At 37.6% G+C, this 25417-nt stretch overlaps 1 protein-coding gene across 1 annotated transcript in view; it reads left to right on the forward strand.

Annotated features, from left to right (window-relative positions):
* ADAM23 (ADAM metallopeptidase domain 23) overlaps positions 1 to 25417 on the forward strand; it is a 167995-nt gene that overhangs the window by 117447 nt on the left and 25131 nt on the right. Inside the window, exons 15-23 of the mRNA XM_049887978.1 lie at positions 1066 to 1165; positions 4143 to 4214; positions 4823 to 4912; positions 6646 to 6726; positions 13542 to 13592; positions 14499 to 14562; positions 15933 to 16038; positions 20683 to 20802; positions 22597 to 22765. Of these exons, the coding sequence (XP_049743935.1) occupies positions 1066 to 1165; positions 4143 to 4214; positions 4823 to 4912; positions 6646 to 6726; positions 13542 to 13592; positions 14499 to 14562; positions 15933 to 16038; positions 20683 to 20802; positions 22597 to 22765 (853 nt within the window). The remainder of the gene's footprint in view (positions 1 to 1065; positions 1166 to 4142; positions 4215 to 4822; positions 4913 to 6645; positions 6727 to 13541; positions 13593 to 14498; positions 14563 to 15932; positions 16039 to 20682; positions 20803 to 22596; positions 22766 to 25417) is intronic.

Consider the following 25417-nt stretch of genomic DNA (forward strand, 5'->3'; position numbering starts at 1 on the left):
CAAAAAGATGCATAAAACTATTGGATTATGTGCTAGAATAAGTGGCCTGTCCCTTTCATATAAAGTACTATTATAACTATACCCGACGAATAATGTGTCTTATTCAGCTTAACCTTGATCATGTGTATAATATTCCTCTGTGTACTGACCTAGACAAAGTAATTTTATTAATTAAATTGGAGGCTCATTATATTCATGCTAAATCATGAATTTCACCAAATAAACATTGAAAATGAGAATAAGAAAGAGCTGTTTTTCATGGGTCAAACAAACAAGCCCATTGCCATCAAGTCGATTCCGACTTACAGTGACCCTATAGGACAGAGCAGAACTGCCCCTCAGGGTTTCCAAGGAGCAGCTGGTGGATTTGAACTGCTGACCTTTTGTTTAGTAGCCAAGCTGTTAACCACTGTGCCCCAGGGCTCCATGGATGCACGCCTTAATGTATTTTTAGTATATATGTGTGTGTGTGTATATATGTATGTATATCACACACATGCACACACATATACTAAAAGCATTGTACACACACACGCACACGTATAACACATCTCTTTAGAGCTTCCTTGTTTACATGAATTGTATTACAGATGCCTACATTCTATAAAAAAAAAAAAAAATTCTATAGTCTTTAGTAAATTGCCCCTCATTACTCCCCTCTCCACTGTAAAATCTAGTAGGTCATGAGCTCTTTTTATTCAGGGCAGAGGCACAAAAGTGGTTGCCTTTACAGAGACAGAGTGAATAAAAGTTACTGCATTTTAAAACATGGTCTAGATTAAGAGGTTTTGTTACCTGCTTTTCATATACTGTGTGCAGCCCAGTGCACAAAAGGGCTTGGCTGTTGAGGTTATAATCTATACCCCAAGTCTGTGATTTTCTGTGCATTTCTGTTTTTACAAAGCTCTACCAATACATTTATTTGGCAATTTGAACCTAAATGCTTTGTAGTAATTTGATAAGATTCATTTGGCGGCAGAGTAAAAATTTTGTACAGTTCAAGGGTTTTAATTTTCTTTTCTGATAAGTGCCTTGGGTAAATTATTTATGTAATTTTTTCCTCAGGGTATCCCATTCCCGGAAGTTCTCAAAGTGCAGCATTTTGGAGTATAGAGACTTTCTACAGAGAGGTGGTGGAGCCTGTCTGTTCAACAGACCAACAAAGGTTAGTGACTTAGAAAGTGCAACTATTTCTCCAGTGTTTTCCAGTAAAAAAAAAAGTAGACAGCGCTAAATATCAGATGCTTGTGTTGGAAAGCAGATTTCTTGTCAATCAGATTAATATTTATTTGTAAAAGTCTTTATCATGTTGCAGAATAAGTTGGCTTTGAATGAATGACAAACCTTAGTTCGAATGTTTTGAATCTCTGATGTATTAGTGCTAGCCAAACCCTTCAAACCCTTCCCCATCCAAACAAACAAACCAATAAGTCTTTAATTAAAATATCTTTGACAATTTTAAGTTAGGATTTTACACCACGTCTATAGAATAGTGGATTAGATGAAGACAAAATATTACTTTAACTTGTTCCATGTTACCTTATTTATTTTTTTGGTTGTTGCTTGTTTTAGTTTAAGTGAGGTCTGTTCTCACAGGCAGGAATCGTTACTAGTATCAGCTAGCCAAGAACTGTTGACCCATAGTATTTTCAGATGCCATAAAGGCATGCATACATTTATGTTCTGTAGTCTCTTTACCAGGGGAGTTCCATGTTGTCGGTTGGCATTTCAGTAACATTGGTTTACACAATCCCCCAATTTCTGTCCACAGTTCTGTAATTCAGGAAATGCTGAAAATTAGAAGTGTTTTTCATAAGTGTGCAGAAAACACTTTTGGCAGTAAAACTACTCATGAACTTGAAAATGTTTATTCATCCCACACAGTATGAAAATTCACAAGTCTGCTGCGGCAAGATGAATGTATTTTATTACAGAAATATTAATGTGTTTGCTATAGCCTCATGGTAAATGCATTGTACTTTTCAAAATCCAGCAAAACCAGAATTCTGAAACTTACCAAATGTAGATTTTTTGGATAAGTGGCTGCAGACCTGTGATATCCTGTTTGGAAATGAAGTTGTTCAACAGGCAAAAAGACAGCATGGTATAGAAATGCTAACACAAATATCATGTTTGCTTTTAAAACATGACTTTGTAAATCAAATATAGTTGGTGGCTTTATAAAATGGTTGATAGTCTGCAAATTGAGAGGGCAGTGAAATTACGTTAGCATTTTAAAAAATTACTGATTAATGTGAATAACTGACTGAGTATTTCTAAACACGTAATTAAGTGATACTACCGTAGGAAGTGATAGGTTGATACCTGACATCTGTATAACGTTTCAGTAAGCCTGTGGAAAAAGCAGCAGGCATTTTAAAGTGACCTTGCATCATTAAACTGGATTGCCTGCCTTTCGTGGCGTTGATCTCAGTGCAGCAGAACTCTGAAAGCTTCATAATGTTTAAAATGGCCAAAATAAGTAATAATGGACTAATGTGAGCTGCTGGCATTTTTGAATTGCAGTGCGCATGGCTAATTTTACCTACCGTGCAGCTCACTGGCTAATTATAAGCATTATGCCTGAGGAAACAACACTGAGTTGTTTGGAAAGGTTAAGGTTTCTCGTGTTATTTGTAGGATCCATCATTAGATTTCTGAAATTGCCGGAAAGTGGGAAGAAAATTATTCCAATAATTTGGAAACTAAATAAAAATGACTATACATCTCTGATTTGAAAAATGAGTAAATATAGAATTATTTTTTCACTAAAGTACATATTACAGTGGTTTAAAAACCTGTGAATTCCAGTGGCATCGTTTATATGTATAGATCAGAGAACTGACTTTTTTCAAGTGTTTTTAGTCACTGTATATATGTATGTATGTGTTATGTATTATTCCCACATTATCCATGTGCATATTTTCTGTGCTTGGGGAACCTTACCAACTGCCATGTTTTCCATCTGGTTTAAGACAGTGATCCACCTCAAAATGGAAGAAGAGTTGTCCTAAGAATGAAACTTAGCATTGGTTACATGAGAGCAATAGCCCTGTTCTAGTCTGTCCCCCCTGCCCCCTGACCCAGCTGCCTCTTTTCTGTTTTCTGCCTGCTGATCAAAATGCCATCCTTAGAGGTTTGGATTATTGATTTAACTCATTGGACTCCAGAGAAGATCCCACCCAAGTAGTTTGGAAACCTTTCTTGCTTCCTATGATAATTTTTCCTTCCTGGAAGTGGAAGGAGAACTAGGTCTTTCTCAGGCAGCCTTGGTAGAAGGCAGCCCTCCATTGGGGTGTGTAGTGCTGCTGGGGAAGGAACTTCTATCTCCCTCTCATGTTTGTGACTTGGAGCATTTGAGTTGGGATGTGCTATTCCAGTCTTCATTTAGGTGTGGTGGTTGCCTAGGTGATGGGAAATAAGAATCTCATAAACAATCAACTGCCTCAACAATTGGTCTCTAATACAGTTTACCATGCAAGCAAATTCATAGCATCTGTATGATGGCTTTTTCAAGAAATTTGACTCTTCGTTTCTCCATGAATGATTGAGAGATTTCCATACATCCAAGCATATATCTGCACGATTACTTAGCACGCTTCGACGTGCAAATTTCTATTCAGTGAGAATGATGGGCATGGATTACCAGCCCCAAATTTAAGTTTATTTGCTTTTACTTGATTGCATATATCACATTTGGCTGTGACAACAGTATATTTATATTTTTGATAATTTTTATGTCTTAGCTGTCTTGAGACGAGTCAGCAAATTAGATGTCCGTGAGCCTTATTAGCAATGCATTTTAGCTCCATTAGCAAATATGAAAAGTGATCTATTTCTCTTGACAGCTTATCTCCATAAAAAGTAACTCTAATGCTAGAAGTAGTCTCTGGAGCCTCCTGCCAGAGAATTCCCCAAGAGATATTACCCCATTTCAAATATGTTTTTAAGAAGTTTTTAGAAGTGTTATTAATAAATGAACAGTGTTTCCCAAACAGATATCATTTATAAGATGCCATGACAACGGCTCACAGAATAGCCTGTGGTAGCTGATTATAGGACTGTGCCTGTGGCTGGGGTAGTGTATTGATTTTCTGTGATAAATGAGAATATTTCTCCTTTCCCTCTCTAATCTCTTTCAGCTGTTTGAGCCCACTGAGTGTGGAAATGGATATGTAGAACCTGGGGAGGAATGCGATTGTGGTTTCCATGTGGTAGGTATAAGAGGCCTCTTCTGCCTTCAGTATAACTCTTACCCAGGACAAACAAGGATAGCAATAGTAAGAGGCCCCATGATACCATTCATTGTGGTCTTACTGCCTTTCTGATCTCTCTCATTATTGCTTCATCCTAGCTCAGACACATTAGAATTAGTCACGTACCTAGGGCCTTGTCTGAAAAAACCTAATGGATCTTTCTAATGAAATTCTCTACATCTTAAAATTTTTGTAGCTCATAGTCACCTCAGACAAGTTTTACCAAATCATGAAACATTCTTGACACGTTGTGTATTATTTTTCCTTATAAAACTAGATTGAATAGTAAGAATATAGTGTAGTAAAACTAATCAAGGGTGGGATGTCTGCTAAGAAAGAAGCTTAATCTTTGTTAGGGAAGCCCTTTCATAGAAGATCATACTTGCTGAGAAATATGGCAGAAAAGACTTACCATTATTTCAGTGATTAATTCTTTCCTAAAATATTTGCTTATTCTTGTAGTATAAGTCTCCTTATTTAAATTATGCACAAGTCATGTGTGGAGAGAATATTGACTGATGAGGAGGAAAGATTCCTTGTTCATTCATGTGGAGTGTTTTCTCTAGGAATGCTATGGATTGTGCTGCAAGAAATGCTCCCTCTCCAATGGGGCCCACTGCAGTGACGGGCCCTGCTGTAACAATACCTCATGTCTTGTGAGTTCCCTAACACAGTCTCATTTTTCCCTTACTTGCCCATTTTTCCCTTACTTGCCCGATTAGCCAAACATCTCAGTGTATAAGCAGCTGTGTAGTGTGTCACAAACTTGTTGGTTGGCAGTGTGATACCAGCCTGGTAATTTTGTAGACTCAATAAGTCCACCCAAATTCTGTGTCACGACATTTGCTTTTACTGTTACTACCAACCATCCTCTACTCTTATCCTCCAGAGACTCCTTAAGAAAATATACCTGTGCATCACTCCTGAAATAAACATTGACAGTTGCCCTACTGGCACCGATAAAAATCAAATTAAGTTGTTGAATAGAAGAGGGACAATCCCTGTGGTCTTTTTTATAATATGACCTACTTCCAAGCTTTTAAGATTTTTGCTAATATTTTAGACCCTGAGCATAAAAACTGTTGTGTGCTGTCGCTTCAATTCTGACTCATAGCAACCCTATACCACAGAGTAGAACTGCACCATAGGGTTTCCTAGGCTGTAAATCTTTACAGGAGCAGATCACCAGGTCTTTTCTACCATTGGGCAGCTGGTGGATTCGAACCACCAGCCTTTCAGTTAGCAACCAAGCACTTAACCTTTGTACCACCAGGGCTCCTTGAGCATAAAAACTAGTGCTCATATTTTCATATTTGGCTTTAAGTTCCCCATAAAGGCAGGAATGCTAGATAAGGAAGTAATGTATATGTATATATATACTGTTTAGAATCCTAGGTGGCACAAACATTTTGTGCTCAACTGCAAGCCTAAAGATTGATGGTTCAAACCCACTCAGTGGAACCATGGAAAAAAAGTCCTGACATCCTGCTTTCATTAAGATTTACAGCCCAGAAAACCCTAAGAACCAGTTCTACCCTGTAACACATGAGGTTGCCATGAGTGAAAATTGACCCAACAGCAACTAAGAACAACAAGTACACAGTTTATATGTGTGTGGACACATAGAGTTACTTCCATCTACAGAGGCCTCCAATTAATTTTTGAAGTCATCTTTTTAAGCTTCCGTTTTCTCAACTATAAAACATCTAGAATTTCTTATAACCATAAAATTACATCATTTTATTATTTTTCTTCAGTACCAAAAGGTGTTATGCATTATGGAATTGTAAAAGATTTTATCTTAGGTTATGCTTTCCTTATGTATCCTACCAAATTATAAAGTTCTTGAGGGTAATGGGCCATTTTCCTCATTTTTTATGGACCCCCCTACCCAGACAAACAAAATGCCTTGTACACAGTAGGCATTCGTTGATGTCACTTGGGTAATTCATATGAATTCATTAAAATTTGATTTTGTGTATTTAGCAGAAGCGAGATTAATATCCATGGTTATAGGTAAATTAGTAAAGATTGGATGTGAACATCAATCTTTAGAGAGATCTTAAATATTTGTATTATAGTGTTTTATTATTTTGTCTTCAGCCAAACCAGTGTTTCTTCTTTACATTAAGTGCCAGTGTTTTTTTCTAAAATAATATTCTGAGGCAGTGAGTTTTGAAATCTGAACATTTACTGCCTTGATTGATGATTCATACTTAGTACCGAGAGTGACATCTGGGCCTGTTTATATTCTGCAGCTATCTTGCTAATTCTTAAAAAAGGTTGGCGATGATTATGAGGGAATATGAGAATTATACTGGTGAATATAAAAATGCTAACTGCTTGGAATATTAACACTAGCCCCTAACTAATGACTTTTGATTTGCAGTTTCAGCCACGAGGGTACGAATGTCGGGATGCCGTGAATGGGTGTGATATTACTGAATATTGTACTGGAGACTCTGGCCAGGTATGGCAAACTGAGTTTTAGGTAATGCATTTCACAACTTACAGTATATATTACATCTATGAGTATGCTTTGGTTCCTTTTTGGTTTTCATTTTGTTTAGCTTTGTCTTCTAGTAATTTCTAGCTTTCATCATGCTTTTACTTAGGAAAGTTTATTTATTTATTTTGGATGTAAATCTCTTTTTCCAAATTTTCCCTTCATAGTTAGTTCTCGTTATTTGATTTATACCCATTGAACTATTTTTTCTTTCCTGGTCCCCACGTCTAAAACAGTGTGTTCCTGCTGATGAAGTACTAATGTATTATCTTCAGAAACCTTTAAGCCACAAACCCCTTTCTTTAAACAAAATTTTGAATGGAAATTCAATGTAGAGAACAGGGAAGAAGCAGCACTGTTCTGGCTGAAATGGCACTGGGAGCAGAAGTCCACCTTCCTCAAACTCTGCCATCACCCCTTCCCTACATACACAGCCCTGGCTTCAGAGGCCTATACGCTTAGGTTTTGTATTATAACATAAGCAGTGTTTTCTTCTAGCATCATTTCCTTACATAATTTTTATGTTTTAATTATATCATATTTTAAGTCTTTGTCACTAAAATAAATACTTAAAAACATTTGTTGAGGGTCTGCTATGTGTTCACCACTATGGGTAGTCCCCGACTTACAGTGGGGTACTGTCCTGATGACTCCATCATAAGCCAGTTCTGACATAAGTCAAATACCTCTTTTTTTTTTTTCAGTTTTCATTATTACTGCCTTTTATTATTGGCAACTTTATAAATCCAATCTTTATTCATCTTTGGAATTAGAAACACTACATATGAACTTATAGATGTATTTTAATACATACATGAAAAATACAAAATTTACTCCGACAATAAAGAAGAGTTAGATAATCTTGGCATTTTGTCAGCTGTGGTAATAACTCCACCTGTGGAAGGTTCTAGATCACCTGGATTATCCTTGGGAATGGCATAATGTTTCTAGTCAGAAAATTAGTGAGAATTGCCTGTCTAGTCCTCTTCTTTTTTCCTTCATATATTTTGCAGTAACATCTCACTGCTCCTTAAATCTGCCTACTGACTTTAGTAAAGCGATCAGCATTTGGGTTCATGTTTTCAAACAATGAAGCCCCTAATTTAGTTTAGAAAAAACTTCAATTAATCCTTTCACTGTAAATCATAACACTGAACATCTGCAAGTGAATGTCTGAGAACGATAACATCAGCAGATTACACGCTGCAGCATTGTATGTAGTACATATTACTAACGATAAGATGTACAAAAAACAGACAGTCCTAAGTGTGGTTTGTTGTAACTCGAATACGTCTAACTCAGGGACTACCTGCACTATAAATGCTGGGAAATGGTAGTGAACAACATAGGCAAGTCCTTGGTCTTACCTTTAAGTACATCCTCCCAGAGAGTTAGCGTTTAAGTAGAGACACGAATGAGAAGGAACCAGGCAGGAAATAGTGAGTGCAGAGGCTTGGGTTATTCAAGAAATGGAATGAAAGCAAGGGTGGCTGGAAATGACTCAAGGAGGAGGGCAGGAAGCTGGGCAGGAGGGACTTGTAGGCCATGGTAAGAATTTTGGATACTATCATTCTAATATTACTTGAAAGCATTTCCCCATATGATTACAGTCTTTATAAATATCCTTTTTATGATTGCATGAGAGTCTATCATGTGGATACATCAGTTGACTTCTATACCCAATGGTGAATATTTAGATCGTTGGCAATTTTTCACTTTTATAATTAATATGACTGTGAGCATCTTGGTACACTGCTACAAAGTGTTAGGGTTAGTTCCTTGGGGTAAATTCCTAAAAGTGGGATTACCTTTTGCCAGATACTGGTTTCCAAAGGGCTCCCAATAAAGAGTGAATTTGGAGGTCAAAATACTGCTTTTATTATTGAAATGCCCAAATTTAAGTCCATATTTAGTTTGAGGCCATATGGGCTGCTTTATGGATTCCCAGATTCAGTCTGTAACAAAAGGTTACTGACAAATTGGCTGACTGACAACCTGACTGCAGAGGTGGGCCCTTGCACAGTGTATGGTGTGGAGAAGTAGTAGAGAATGCATGCTGCATGCAGGTGGGTAGACTTGCTCCCAAGAGAAGAACAGCAGATTTGAGCCAGAATGCCCAGTTATTCCTCCTAAGCTTGTCAATCAGTCATCCACCTCCCTGAGTTGGAAGTAAGTAAAGGAGCAGAGAGTAGGCAGAGTTACACCAAATGAGTTCCTGTCACTGAAAGGAAACATGGGGAGAGAGAGAAAGAAAAGTTCCCAATTAAACTTCGAAAGTTCTTGGTAAGTATTTTCTGAGGCTCAATTTAAATAGACCTGTTTAAGGATATGAGGCAGTTAAATATGTTCAGGTTATTCTTTTGTGATTTTTTAGGCACATTTGTTTCTTACATTTAAATATATAAATAGATTCCTTTGCATTTTTTCTATAATGTAGAGACAGTAGAAGAATTGTGGGTTCTATGTCTAGCGACAAGTGTTTTGAAAATCCTGATATATACAGCTTCACAGAGTTATATTTTTGGTTTATAGTCTACTACTATTTTTATACCCATCATATATGGTTTTGGTTCTGTGCGTTCAACTCTTTTAGAAATACAGTTCTTCCATTTTGACCTTTAATTTATCAATTGCCATAGAATTTACTGGAAATGATGCTTTTATAATGCACGCTCTATGTTCAAGCTAATATTCTATAGTCTAAATAAAATAAAAGTTTTTCTTTTTGTCTTATATGTCTAATGTGAAAATTGTACTGTTAAATTAATTTTACAGTGGCATAGTGGAATAGCATAGTATTTTTTTTAGTTTTTATTGTGCTTAAGTGAAAGTTTACAAATCAAGGCAGTCTCATACAAAAGTTTATATAACCTTGCTAAAAAAAAAAATTTTTTTTTATACACTCCTAGTTGCTCTCCCCCTAATGAGACAGCACACTCCTTCCCTTCACTCTCTATTTTCGCATCCATTCGACCAGCTTCTGACCCCCCCCTGCGCTCTCATCTCCTCTCCAGACAGGAGCTGCCCACATAGTCTCATGTGTCTACTTGATCCAAGAAGCTCACTCTTCACCACTATCATTTTCTATGTCATAGTCCAGTCCAATCCCTGCCTGAAGAGTTGGCTTTGGGAATGGTTCCTGTTTTGAGCTAATAGAAGGTCTGGGGACCATGACCTCCAAGGTCTTTCTAGTCTCAGTCAGACCATTAAGTCTGGCCTTTTTACAAGAATTTGGGGTCTGCATCCCACTGTTCACCTGCTCCCTCAGGGGTTCTCTGTCGTGTTCTCTGTCAGGGCAGTCATCGGTTATGGCCAGGCACTGTCTAGTTCTTCTGGTCTCAGGCTGATGTAGTCTCTGGTTTATGTGGCCCTTTCTGTCTCTTGGGCTCATAATTACCTTGTGTCTTTGGTGTTCTTCATTCTCCTTTGCTCCAGATGGACTGAGACCAATTGATGGTTCTTAGGTGGCTGTGGAATAGCATATTCTTTTATTAGCAATTTCTTAACATAGGTAAAATGAACCTGAAACAGACAGTTGGAGCAGAGGGAGCCAACCACCTATTGCAAATATTCTTTTACTCTCTAAGAGACAGTGAACTTTGAATTTAATGAAATATGAACAATGATTAAGAAAATGGAATCTCCAAGAATCTTGGCATCTCTGAGAATCAGTATCTGCAGGCAACATTATGACTTTATCTCATCAGTATGTTTTAGCTTGATTTTGATATTAGAATTTACTGATGCCTCTGAGCTACTTTCTAAGTTCATAATTTATAAAAGAATAAACAAAAAACTTGTGCAATTGAGAGAAATCCTTGGCGGATTATATTGGACAATAGAATATATTTTTGAGAGATGTGGAGATGTTTTTTGTCAGCACCATAAAATATGTCACCTAAATGGGTGGTATAACACAACTTAAAATAAGCACATTTAACTGCTATTGCACTGTCGCAGCCTGCCCCAAGTAAACCATCTGACACAACATGAAATTGGGGGCTGGAATGGCATTTAGAGGCTGAATCCGGAATAAAGGACAGGCAGAATAAAGTACACTTCTGTGTTGAAAGTCTTCCAAGAATGCGAGACATTCCATGATTTCCCTTGTTAAACATTCGAGTAACAAGCAATTGGCTTTTATTAAACTAAACTAAAAATAACTTGATTAGAAATCCTCTCTCATGTGGCTGTGACAGTTTATAGTATGGGGTTTTTTTGTTTGTTTTGGTTTTGTTTTTCATTTATAAAGAATTCTACAAGTTTTTTTTTCCTTCTTGAAACATCACAAAAGTCAAATATGACAAATTCCTTTTAGAACCTGATGTACCTGTCCTGGTAGCAGCATTTCTTTTGCATTTCTGTTCATGATAGTGGCGTTAGTTTTGGAGAAAGTGAATAATTAATGTTAGTTGCTCAATGAGATAATGATTGCGTTTCGAGTGGATTCTGATGAAAGAGGCCACAGGGATCTCTGCCTTTGTATAGTTGGCATAGTACTTCCAGGTTTTCGTGCTGATGGTTACATCTTTGAATACACACCATCAAGTTAAATGAAAAGCTGGTGAATGAAAGCTTGTATGAGAAATCAGTTATTCTTTAGAAGGATGTAGAGCCAAAGCATTTTCATCTTGAAGTGTTCCATTGTAAGTTAGTGCTTTTTACCAATCCTAAATTAGTTTTATTATCCCTCTCTAGTGACATTGATGAACAGCTCGATATGCATAGAATAACCTATTTGTATCTGTATAGTTCATTTATTTATTTTCTTAGTCAGCCAGTAGGAATTGAGCACCAGCTGTGAACCCAGCATTGTTCTAGGTGCTAGGAGGAAGCAGAGAAAATATATATAAAATCCCTGTCTGCGGGGAGCTCACATTAAGATGGGGATGCAATAAACAAACAAGTAAAATACATGAACCCAGTTTTTGGTAAGTACAATGGAAAAGAAAGAAAACAGAATGGAGGCGCAGAGAATGTTAGTGTGGGAAGGGGTTTTGGTTTTGAAGAGTATGGTTTCAGAAGGCCTCCTTGAGGTGATGATATTTGAGCAAAGACCTGAAGGAGGTAAGGGAGTGAGTCTTGCAGAAACCTGGGGGGAAGATCTTCCTGGACAGAAGGAAGAGTGAGGGCAAAGATCATGAGCATATCCACGTGGAGACAGATGAGCCAAGGAAGAGAGTAGGAAATGAGCTTAGAAAGGTGATGGAGTGAGGTGGGTGGAAGCAGAGCACAAAGAACTTTTCAGCCATTGGATAAAATGAGAAACCACTGGGGATTTGTGAGCAGAGGAGTGATCTGATCTGATTTATGTTTTCAAAGGGATCCCTATGGTAGCTGTGCAGACTGTAGGGAGCTAGGGAGGAAGCAAGGGAATCAGAGGAGGCTACTGCAGTAATCCAGATGAGTGATAATGGGGGCCTGGACAGGGTGTTAACAGTGGAGAGGTAAAAAGTGATCAGATTGTGAATTCATTTTTATTATTTTTTATTGTTATTTAGATGAAATTTTACAGAGCAAATTAGTTTCTCATTAAACAATTAATACACATATTGTTCTGTGACCATCGGTTGCCAACCCCACGGCATGTCAACACTCTTCCCTTCTCAACCTTGGTTTCCCCATTACCAGCTTTCCTGTCTCCTCCTGCCTTCTAGTCCTTGCCCCTGGGCTGGTATGCCCCTTGAGTCTCGTTTTGTTTTATGGGCCTGTCTAATCTTTGGCTGAGGGGGAAACCTCAGGAGTGACTTCAGTACTGAGCTGAAAGGGTGTCCAGGGGCCATGGTCTCAGGGCTGGATTGTGAATTAATTTTGAAGGGAGAACTGATAGAGATTGTTGATGGATTGAATGGAGGGGGAGAGTGTGAGAGAAAAAGAGGACTCGAGGATGACTGCAAGGTTCTGACCTGAACAACTGAAAGGGTGGAACTGTCATTTACTAAGAAGGTGAAGACTTAGGAGGAGTTTGATGCATGTTGCTAAGTTTCTTATTCAGTTGCCACGCCTGTGCTTTTTTTTTCTTTTCTTTTCATGTTTGCTTTTAACACTAGCAAAGCCATTGACTTCATCTCTTTTCAGCTCTCTTAAATGTGGTAAATAAAGTGCACAGTCAGAATAAAAATTTTAACTTATTCACCGTAACTTTTGGGGAAAATGAAGTGTGCTTTTAAAACATGGTTTGATAAATAGACTCGACGGCAGTGGGTTTTTAAAAAGAAATAACCATCATGCCACGAATTGTTCTAGTAACAAGTCTGTGGTTTGAGAGATCGGAAAGGGAATGGAGATCCAGCACTTACATTGAGTGGAAAGGCAGGGGATCGATAGTTCTTTTTCAATATGGCGGGTAGGTGTAGTGAAGACACTATAGGTGTCATGGGTGTCAATTCAGAAATGACATTTTCGCTGAACTGAGTGAGGTCTTGTAAATTAGTTCCTGAATGTGTCTATTCCTACGAAACAAGTGATTCATTTCTTTCATTGTCCATTTCAATCTCTTCTACTTTTAACTCTGCAGGCAAGTGGATTTAATTTGTTATTCTAGACTGCCTCATGGCAAACAGAGAAGCATAATAAGCATTCACTGAATGGACCTAATTTATGTTTTTTTTTTTTTTTTAGCCATATATAGTAGAAATAACCTACTTAGGAGTTACACTATTTTTTAAAATGTTCCCTGTGAAATATTTATGATGCTTGCATTTTTTATATCATATTATGCACACTATCCAAAGGTAAGTAATATGTTGAACATTTTCTAAAAAGGTTGTATTTTTCAGTGCCCACCAAATCTTCATAAGCAAGATGGATATGCATGCAATCAAAATCAGGTATGCTGAGCTTTAAGTGTAATTTTAAAAGGATTCATTTGAAAGTTTTTTTTTTTTTTTCTTTTTGGTAAGTGTGACTTTGAAGGGAGATTGCAACTCAAACGACAGTTAATTATCATAGTGGTGTTCTGATTCAGAGTTGCTTCATGTCAGACCAAATACCAACTCTATGATGTTTAACTCTGATGATAAATTGTTCAGATGAAGCTGCAGAAAAGGAGAAAAAGGTAATGGCTGAAGAGGTAGGAACTCAATTTATGGAGCTGTGACCATCTTCCAATAATTTCAACCTGTCCTCTATTGTGGGAGAATATGGGCTTTCTGTTTATGTTTTTTTGAAGCCATGTTATAGCCCAACCCGTCCCACGGGAGAGAAGATAAAAATCATAATGATATCACCCAAAGAAATGTACCAATTTTTTGCTTTCCATAAAATTTAAAAACTTACATGACTTGTTTGGATTTAAGGAACCTTGGTGGTGCAATGTTTAAGTACTCAGCTACTAAGCAAAATGTCGACAGTTTGACCCACTAGCCACTGCATGGGAGAAAGATGTAGCAGTCTGCTTCTGTAAAGATTTACAGCCTTGGCAATCCTATGGAGCAGTTCTAATTTGTCCTGTAATGCCACTCTGAGTTGGAATTGACGGCAATGAGTTGTTTTTAGTTTGGATTTAAAGCGCTGTCCTTTGAGGTCCGTGTTCTGAGTTTAAATTTTAACTGTCCATGTTCTTATCCATCTCTTAAGATGTGTATGATTCTTTTTGGTTGCTATGAAAATAAAGGGTATAGAATTTTGAAAAAAGGAGCTTATCGAGACAACTAAAAGAAGGCCTTACAATAAAAATGTTTGTGGAAAACAACACTAGCTCTGTGTATCCTATAACATGTGTCCTCTTGCCTCAGGGCCGCTGCTACAATGGGGAGTGCAAGACCCGGGATAACCAGTGCCAGTACATCTGGGGAACAAGTAGGTCCCACGTTCCTGTCTGAGGGTCACATGTGCAGTTTGGTTTTCTATTAATATTGTTCTCTGCCAGTCTTGCTGAAAGAGATGCACAGCTTGGAGTGATGTTTTGTTTTTAAACCAACTTAGAAAAGGGTTCTAGAATAAATAGAAGTATGAAGCTCAGTCACAAAACCTACCGAAAACAACTCTTTGAGTCTGGGGCTTGTTATCAGAGGAAGGAACCTAATAGGCTCCTTCAGTGACGGTGGCTGTCTGAGAAGAGATGTTGCATCCACTTGCAAATATTGGGTCAAGTGCTGTGGTCAGGTTCATTATCCAGACACTTGCATCATTTACTGTGTACTTTAGCATTTACCCTACCGGATTAGCTTTGTGTTTCCCCCCCTGTGAAGTATCAGACTTATTTTTGAAATTCTGTAATTTACTATCTCAGTGTGAAGTGAAGAAATGTACATACTTCCAGAGGTGTAGACAGTTACAGATTCAGGCACGTGGTCCTGATTTTCTGTACATTCCCTACACACTCATACATATATTCTCTCCCTGACATTTATAGTGCCTCTCTAATGAACTTTAGTTTGTGAGGGCCAGACTGGAAGAGAGAGAAATGGGTCTGCCTTGCTGGCTGAGGCTGGGTCACCAAGGAAGACAAAGAGCACAGAAGGAGAACAGAGCTCCGGGCACAAAAGACTCCAGTGTTTGGTGAATACCCTTTAACTGAAAGATTCCCATTTTGTGCTTCAGTTTTGACAAAGTGAAGATAATAGAGACATATTTATCTTTTTAAAAGTTTAAATATCAAAACCCAAGTGCCAACCTAAAATCTCAATAGGCTGAGACTTTACTATATCCCCTGATATAAAACAGGATTAATAATGCTTGTTAGCTTTATTATCAATAATAACAGTGCATGTTTGAGGCCTCTTTACTCAAGAAACGGTATGCTTTCAGAGCGCATTAGTGATGTTTCTTCTTCATTGGTTTAGGAATGCTAGAATTGTGATTCTTTTAAGGTTAATTCACTAATTCCTGCTTACAGATGGTCGTTCCCACCCCATCCCCAAACCTGCCAACGAGAATTGAAAAAGTTTCTTTCTGTGATTAAAAAAAACTGGTGTGTTGGAATTGTCTTGTATTTGCTTGTAAGAGCCAATTGTTACATTTTTAGGAATTTTGCAATTCAGGTGACATTACATTGATATCTTGAAGCCAGCCACAGAGTATTTACACCACGGAAATTGGCACATGCTATAAATCAGGGATTTTTTTTTTCCTGGAGAGCCAGTTGTGAAATATTTATCAGCATGCTATGGGTTATGGATAACAAAGAAAACTAAAATAAATTTTCTTCTCTTGCCCATTTCCAAAAGAGGCTGCAGGGTCTGATAAGTTCTGTTATGAAAAGTTGAATACAGAAGGCACCGAGAAGGGAAACTGCGGGAAGGACGGAGATCGATGGATCCAGTGCAGCAAACAGTGAGTGGTCGGCTTTGTGGCATAATAACTGGATTTGAAAGCTCTGATTCAAATGTAAAATGAGCACAAAATAAATGTTTTACTGACTTTTTTAAATAAATGCTAAACTATTTAGTGTAAGTATCTTAAAACTAGAAACCCTGGTGGCGTAGTGGTTAAGTGCTACAACTGTTAACCAAGAGGTCAGCAGTTTGAATCCAACAGGCGCTCCTTGGAAACTCTATGGGGCAGTCCTACTCTGTCCTATTGGGTTGCTATGAGTCGGAATTGACTCAATGGCACTGGGTTTGTTTGTTTGTTTGTTTTTTAAACTGCATTAGTATATCTTGAGGCCAAATAGCCACGGGCTAACCTACAATACAAACTCATACCATTTCTGTAAAATTTTGAAAATTTCTCACATGCTGTATTTTACTTGATGTTTGTTTTAAAGGGGTACTTTGCCAAAGTATTACAAATTAATATTAGGTTTTAATTTTCTGTTTTGCTAGGAGATATGGCCTATGAATGGGCTATGTATACACAAAGTCTAGGACCATTAAAAAGTGAAATAATGTATGGTTTTGATCATTTCGTGAGTGTAACACTATTTGATATAATTAGATGTCTAGTATGTATGTCTGAGATTTGTTTTCTTCTAAAAAAAATCCAATTAATGCATATTTGAAGGAACCCTGGTGACACAACGGTCAAGCACTTGGGTGCTAACCAAAAAGTTGGCGGTTCAAAGCCACGCAGTGGCACCATGGGAGAAAGACCCGACAGTCTTCTCCCCTAAATATTAGAGCCAAGAAAAGCCTATGGGGCAGTTCTACCGTGTCACATGCAGATGCTTTGAGTCGGAATCGACTCATCAGCACCCAGCAACAACAACAGTGCATGTTTGAAGTCTCTTTACTCAAAAAATGATATAGTTTCAAAGCACATTAGAAATATTTCCTCTTAGTTAATTGAGGAAAGTTAATTTTGTGACTTAATAGTTTTTTAAGGTTAATTCAGTCACTTAGAGTTATAGGACCATTAAGTTACAGGCGAACCTCCCTCCCCTTTTTCTTTCATAGTAATAAGGAAGCTTCTGCCAATTTTGAAGCAGAGCAGAATTTAAGGGAATTTTTATTTCTCTGGAGCCTGGTAGCACAGTGGTTAAGAGCTCAGGTGCTAACCAAAAGGTTGACAGTTCAAATCTACCAGCTGCTCCTTGAAAACCCTATGAGGCAGTTCTATCCTGTCCTATAGGGCCTCTGTGAGTTGGAATTGACTCAATGGCAACAAGTTTTGTTTTTGGTTTTGTTTCTCTAGTTAATGATCTTTTTTGCAGAACTTTATGAAACTTTACAATTCCACGTAGTCTTTGGTGGTAGGTGAGCCCTTAGGAGGAAATGAATCTTTGACCATAATTTCTTTCAAATTAAACCAAATTAAAAAGAGATTCTCACCCAGCATTTCTCTGTTTCTCCAAGACTTTTCAAAAAGTTTGAGAGACATTAGGATAGATTATTGTAAAAGATAACTGATAGCAGAATACCTAACCACCAATGAGTTAAAGGAAATTATTGTGTGTGTGTGTGGTTTTTTTTGTGTGTGTGTGTGTGCTTTAAGTGAAAGTTTACAATTCATGTTAGTTTCTCATACAAAAATTTATACACAGATTATTATGTGACCCTAGTTGCTCTCCCAATAAATGGCAGCACATTCCTCCTTCCCACCCTCTATTTCCCATGCTCATTCAACCAGCTCCTGTCCCCCTCTGCCTTCTCATCTCACCTCCGGACAGGAGCTGCCCATTTAGTCTCATGTATCTACTTGAGCTAAGAAGCACACTCCTCACCAGTATCATTTATGTCTTATAGTGCAGCCTAATCTTTGTCTGAAGAGTTGGCTTCAGGAGTGGTCTTAGTTTGGGGCTAACAGAGAGTCCGGGGGCCATGTCTTCTGGGGTCTCTCTGGTCTCAGTCAGACCATTAAATCTGGTCTTTTTACTAGAACTTGAGTTCTGCACACCACTTTTCTCCTGCTCTATCAGGGACTCTCTGTTGTTACTGTGTGTTTTTGAAACTTAAAAAGTTGTGAAATACAACATATAAACAAACAAAAAAAAGGAATAGCACATAAATATATGGCTTACAAAATAATTATGAAGCGAACTCCCATGTAACCTGTACCTGGGTCAAGAAATAGAGCGTGGCAGCATCCCACAAATAAGTCCTGTTCTTCCCCATCTCACCCCCACCTACCCCGCCCTGAGATACCATCATCCTGACTTTTTTTGGCAATTGCTTACTTGCTTTTCTTTAGAGTTTTACTGCCTAAGTTTTCATCCCCAAACAATGTATTTTGCCTAAAGGTTTTATAACTATATAAAAGGAGTCATACTGCATGCATTATTTTGGATTTGCTACTTAAATTCAGTATTTTTAAGAGTTTTATGGTATGTGTAACTGTCTTTTGCTCATTTTCATTCATATTCCTATGAATATGTCATAATTTATTTCTCCATTTTATGTTATGTTTATGTTTGTTTTCATGTTTTGGCTATTACAAGCCATGTTGCTGTGAATATTCTTTGCAAATGTTGGGAACATTTATGCAAGTTTCTGTAGGACCTGTACCTAAAAGAAAAATTGCTAGGTCAAAGGGTATGTATCTTTTTAGGGTTACCAGATGATATCAAACTCTCTTCCAAAAGGAATGTATTGGTATATGTATCAGTAATATGTGAATGAAAATGGTGTCATACCAGATTCTCACCAACACTTGGTATTGTCAGACTTTTAAATTTTATCCAGTAACGTGGGTGTGAGCTGCTGTATTAATGTGGTTTTAACTTGCATTTCCCTTATTACCAATAAGGTTTAATATATTTCCACATATTTATTGGGCATGGATTTCCTTTCCTGGGATGTACTCGTTCATTTCTTTGCCCATTTATTAGAAGTTCATTGTCTTCTTAATAGGCTGGAGGTAGGTACCTTCAAGTTGGGTGAGTCATTTCATGATGTTGCCAAGCACTCAGGGCCTTTCAACCCTTTTGCTTTGAGTTTTTTTCCCTTATGCTTGTGAACTCATGACTGCAAAGTGGGTACAAAGCTCTGCGTTCTAAAGCAGGAAGCGAGGGTAGGAGCAACAAGCCTTCAGCCAGAAAGCAAAATTCTCCCCAGCAACTCCCTAGCTAGTTTTATCTCTCTTGCCACTGCCAGAATTTGGTCACTGTGGCGACATCTAGCTCCACGGATATGGGGAGGAAGATGGCCAGGAAAGTGGGCACAGCTTAGACAAACTTATGGCCATTTTAAGATCTGTGGGACATCCATATCCCACCTACTTTTTATGCCTCTGGAGTTCTATGGGAAGGGGGTAGCCTGATATTAATATATTTAGCCACAAGGTGGGAGCCTTTTGAAATATATGAAACTCAAAAATCCTGAGTGGGAGCCTCATTTTTGTATGAACTGAGCATTGTCTTAGGCAATGCCTCCCAGATGTGTGGAATTTTCTGAACTTTTGACAGGTTTGCAAATATTTCTGTGAGATAAGCCTCTTCACTATGTTTCCCAGTTGCTGTGTTCTCATAAGAAAGTACTTACTGTGAGAATAAGCTCTTGCCAGTTCTCATTCAGTCACGGTGGCTATTTTCCCCTTTACACCATTCATTGTTTCCAGCTGTTACTGGCTCCCTTCTTTTCTAGCTTCTGAACGGTAAATAATGTCTTTCCAATAAGGAATAATGCATTGGAACTCCTGTAAGTTATTCTTACCCTGCATTCAATCTTAGGGCCCAATCATTGCATCTACATGTAGCAGGTGGAATGCAGCACTGTGAGCAAGTTCTGCAGTATTCCAGGGCAGCTGTTTCTGCTTCTTAGCTGTTAGCACTGCTTTTGTTATAATGAAGAATACATAGTAGTGGTAATTTTCCTGAGATTCAAATTCCTTTGATTTTATTTATTTTGCCTCTAAGTACTGCTTTTGCAGTAATGAAGAATGCATTGTAGTGATAATTTTTCTGAGATGAAAAAAATCCCCCAGCTTTATTTATTTGGGCTGTAGATACAGCTTTTGCAGTAAGGAAGAATGCATTATACCATATTTTGGGAAAGTTTCTGAAAAGGCTAAGAAGAAGGAGACTAGAATAAAATGTATGTGCAGTCATTGCCAGGTGGCTTCATGTTTTACCTCATGTTTTGCAAATTTTCAAGAAATAAAATAAAATAAAAAATTATCATTGACTCATATTGGTGGGATTTACATCATCGGTCCACTGGAACAGCTGTGATCCCCAATAGTGGGTATCAAAATCCGTAACTCATAACAAAAATTCTGGATTAGTCCTTTAATCAGCATCGCTTCGTTAGTGAAAATATATGGAATCAACAAAAAATTCATAGGAGAAAATAATTGGGTCTTGAAAGGGTTAGACACCATTCATGATTCATCTTTCAGGGCCAGGCATTTTCCTGTCCCAAACAAAACTGTGATTCTCTTAGCAAGGAAGGAGGGAGGGTCATAGTCAATAGTATCTTCAACAAATGTTTTTGTTGAGAAGGAAAGAATATTTTTGAGATTTAAATATATGTGGATGGAATAGTTTTGAATTTCTGAGCTTGATTCCCCTGTATTTTTTCTTTTCTTTTTTAACATGTTCAGTGATGTGTTCTGTGGATTTTTACTCTGTACCAATCTTACTCGAGCTCCACGTATTGGTCAACTTCAGGGTGAGATCATTCCAACTTCCTTCTACCACCAAGGCCGGGTGATTGACTGCAGGTAATATATTAAATGTTGGAAAACAAGATGCACCATGAGGATTACAAATTCGGAAAAATCAAAGGAGGTTCTTTTTAGTTCTCACAAGAGGAAAATTACATTTTATTATCCATCTTTCATGTTGAGAGTCATTTAAAAAACAAGGTGTATATTGATTTTGAAATTATAAAAATTTTGCTTAACAATTGTACTACTTATTAATAGTGGGACTTTTTTTGTCATCCTTAATCTTAAAAGTAGAAATATAGTATCCATTTTGACCAATGATTAAAGTCTTGAGCGTTGGAATATATCACTGTTTAGACACTGTGTATGTTTTACATTTTTATGGCAAAAAGAGAGGTTAACCTATACTTTATATAGCAAATGTCTGGTGTAGAAGATGGCTTAATAAATACCCAGTCACGTATGGAAAATATTTATTTGTCATTTATATTAGGCAAACATTTGATACCCACTTGTCAGCAAGTACAAGGGTCATAAGCTAGGGAGTCATATTAAAACTAAGCATTGTTCCCTTCAAGGTAGTCATAAGATGTTGTGTTCTCATTCAAATGGTACTATTATTGCCCAGAACACTTTTGAGTTTCCTCCTACAGAATTGCCATTAGCATCTGCACCTGTTATTTTTGACATCTCCAGAGTACCAAACCTTTATTTTATAAGATGTAAAATCATATAAAACTTTATGTTCTGGAATCTTATATTCTTCTACTCAGTCAAAATAATTTTTAACCAAATTTAGTAAAATGATTGGGTGACTAAATTGAGTAATGCTGTCTTGATCAAATGATTGTTGACTTTCTGTCTTTCAAGTGGCTCTGAAGGTGATTCCAATAGGATCTTAGACAGCATGATCCTTCCTGGGATAAATTTGTAGCCTTCAAAGCTAGTTACTTTGTGGCACATAAGCTTCCTTTGAACGTGTAAGTTTTAGCATGAATTTAGATGCAACCCAAAACCCATTGCCATCCAGTCGATTCTGACTCATAGCCACCCTTTAGGACAGAGTAGAATGTCCCTTAGGGTTTCCAAGGCTACAATCTTTACGGAAGCAGGCTGCCACATCTTTCTCCCAAGGAGTGGCAGGTGGGTTTGAACTGCCAGCCTATTGGTTAGCAGCCAAATGCTTAACCACTGTGCCACCAGGGCTCCAACAGCCCTATTAAATAATATTGTTCTATTCTGAAGTAGTGTATTTGTGAAGTGTGCAACAAGACACTGTATTAATAGTTAGTCATTGATTATCATTCAAATTCAAGTTTTCCCTAACTTCGAAATTTTAGAAGAACCAGTGAAGAACTGATCCTTTTATTTTTTCAATTATGAATAATCAAATTCCCAGAAATAAAAGAAATGATTTTCAAAATATTTGTATTTGTTGTTTTTGCTCAATGTCTTCTATTTGTACCCATGCCACATCCAAAAGCCTTAGAGAGCTCATGATAAGTTTTGCTTCTTTTGTTCTTATACAAATACTTCTCCCTTCAGTCTTGGTCTTGAAAACAAGTAAAAATTTGGAATTCGTTTTGTGCACATGACATTTTTTCTCTGCTGACATGCAATGTGATGATAATAATGAAAGGCAGTTAGTTTCTTTTATCGTGCTTTTTTATCCAGCCAGGTGGGAAAGAGAGAAAAGGAGAAGAGCGGGGGAATGCTGGGAGAAACTCATAGCCCCTGATAACCTGTTCTGTTTCCTGTTACTTTAAATAGGTAGCAAGCCTCATTCATTTTCACTTTATATTTCTAAGTGTGGTTCTAATGGTTGTATGAATATTTTTCTCCTTTTAGTGGTGCTCATGTGGTTTTAGATGATGATACAGACGTGGGCTATGTAGAAGATGGAACGCCATGTGGCCCATCTATGATGTGTTTAGATCGGAAGTGCCTACAGATTCAGGCCTTAAATATGAGTAGCTGCCCTCTCGATTCCAAGGGCAAAGTCTGCTCAGGCCATGGGGTAAGTAGGTGCCAGTGTTCCAACTCCATCCTTCATTGTCTGCCATCTTGAAAGTTCATGGTGGTTAGAGCTTTGGTTTGGCTTTCCTCATTCTGTGGCTGCTGCCAATATCTGTGTAGCGACTATGACTATCCCTTTGCACTCCTATCCATTAAGGATAACAGCCGTATGTGTTGATATGGTTTTATTTTTGTTGTTTCTTTTTATCACTGGCTAATTCATTAGATTCTCTAGACATTACGTGGCATCTAAGAAGTTGAATGAAAATTGATATGGTTCCTAAATAAACTGTAGACTCCATGTGACTACTTTGTACCATTCAATGTAACTTTTTAAATCATTTTTTATTGTTGTAAATATATATATCACATATGCCAGTTCAACATTTTTTGCATGTACAGTTCAGTGATACCAGTGACATTCAAAGTAACTTTTAAGTCCTCTCAATAAGTTCACCATTGAGAGGTGAACCATGCATATTGAGCACAAGATCACACTAAAATAGAGGTTTGATTGCTGATGTAGTTCGTGTTTAAAGTTGTACAATTATGCTCGGACCAGCATCAGCCTCCATAGTTATACCTGAATATATCTTTAATTTCTGAACATATTTTTTAGACAAGATGGACTTACTGATATACCTAAGCTTAATAAACCAGAAAGACAAAATTTAACAATTATTTAAATTAGACTCAGCAAAAGGAAAGTATCTAAAACTTTATAAAGACTTCAGAAATGGGAAAAAGAGATGTGAAGAAATGGAGAGGAATAATATAAAAAGGAATATCTGGAATGAAGGTTAAGACAATCCAAGAAATGGCACATAATATAGAGTAAAATAAGGTGGGAAAGGGCCTAAGAAGCTTATACATGACTAACTGGAATTTTGAGTTTAGTTGAATCGTAAGCTTACAGGGGAGGCAGTACAGCCTAGTGATTACGTATAGCATGGGTTTTGGAGCTAAACCACATCCTGAGTTTGAATCCTGGCTCAACTGCTTGCTATCCTAGTGACTTTGGGCGAGTCACCTAACCTCTGTTAGCCATTAGGGTGCTGGTGTAAGGATTAGAGAGACAGAGGAAAAGAGGAAGACCATCAGTGAATGGATTGACACAATGGCTGTAACAGTGAGCTCAAACATACCTGCTACTATGAGGATGGTGCAGGGCTGGGTAACCTTTTGTTCTGTTCTGCATAAGGTCCCTATGAGTTGGAGCCAACTCCACAGCACCTAAGGACAGCAACCACATGGAAAGCACTTAGCATATGTGTCTGGCACTTGCTTAAAACTTGTTAAGTTAAAATAAAATACCTAGGACGACCTTTAAGTTATTTTAATTATTGCTCTAAACAAAACAAACAAACAAACAAACAAAACCCACAAACCTGTGACTGTTGAGTCAATTCCGACTCATAGTGACCCTATAATTTAATACATGAAAAGACTCTTATTCTTCCCCACTTAATCTTTCCCACCTTTTTTTAAAAAAAAAGTCAAATTCAGTCTTGCTGATCATAATCTTGGTATTATAACATTTCAGATTAAAAAGCTTCTTATGCCAATCAGCTTAAATTTGAATTTATCATCTTTAATCATCTGTCTTTGAATGTATTTCAGAGAGAGATAAAGGTTTAAACACCACTGTCTCAAGTTTTGCAGATGGTTATTTATTTCATCTACATTATAAGTCCATTCTAGTATGCTGCTTGGTCCCCAGAGGAGACTGAGATCATGCCAGGATCTTCCGTCTGGCTGACAGAGAGAAGAGTGATACCAGGAACAGACACTTGGCAAGGAAAGCAATGAGTTTGGTGTTGGATATGTTGAGATAATGCAGTGCATTGGTGATTGATGCCTCCTGGCCTTTCAATCTCTGGCAGTGCCTATTGAGCCCAGTATCTATTAACATATATTTTTAAAGAAAATGGCTGCTGACTGAAAGGTTGGTGATTAAAGACCCATTAGCTGCTCTTCGGGAGAAAGAGGTGGCAGGCAGTTTGCTCCTGTAAAGATTTACAGCCTTACACAAACAGATACATGCACACCCATGTTCATTGCAGCAGTGTTTACAATAGCAAAAAGATGGAAGCAACCAAGGTGCCCATCAGTAGATGAATGGATAAATAAATTATGGTATATTCACACAGTGGAATACTACGCATCGATAAAGAACATTGATGAATCTATGAAACATTTCATAACATGGAGGAATCTGGAAGGCATTATGCTGAGTGAAATTAGTCAGTTGCAAAAGGACAAATATTGTATAAGATCACTATTACAAGAGCTGGAGAAATAGTTTAAACAGAGAAGAAAATATTCTTTGATGATTATGAGAGCAGGGAGGGAGGGAGGGAAAGGGGTATTCACTAATTAGATAGTAGGTAAGAACTACTTTAGGTGAAGGGAAAGACAACACAGTACAGGCGAGATCAGCACAATTGGACTAAACCAAAAGCAAAGAAGTTTCTGGAATAAACTGAATGCTTCGAAGCCCAGCGTAGCAGGAGCGGGAGTTTGGGGACCATCGTTTCAGGGAACATCTGAGTCAATTGGCATAATAAAATCTATTAAAAAAACATTCTGAGTCCCAGTTTGAAGAGTAGCGTCTGAGGTCTTAAACGCTAGCAAGGAGCCATCTAAGATGCAT

Source organism: Elephas maximus, chromosome 6, assembly GCF_024166365.1.
Source record: "Elephas maximus indicus isolate mEleMax1 chromosome 6, mEleMax1 primary haplotype, whole genome shotgun sequence".
NCBI lineage: Eukaryota > Metazoa > Chordata > Mammalia > Proboscidea > Elephantidae > Elephas > Elephas maximus.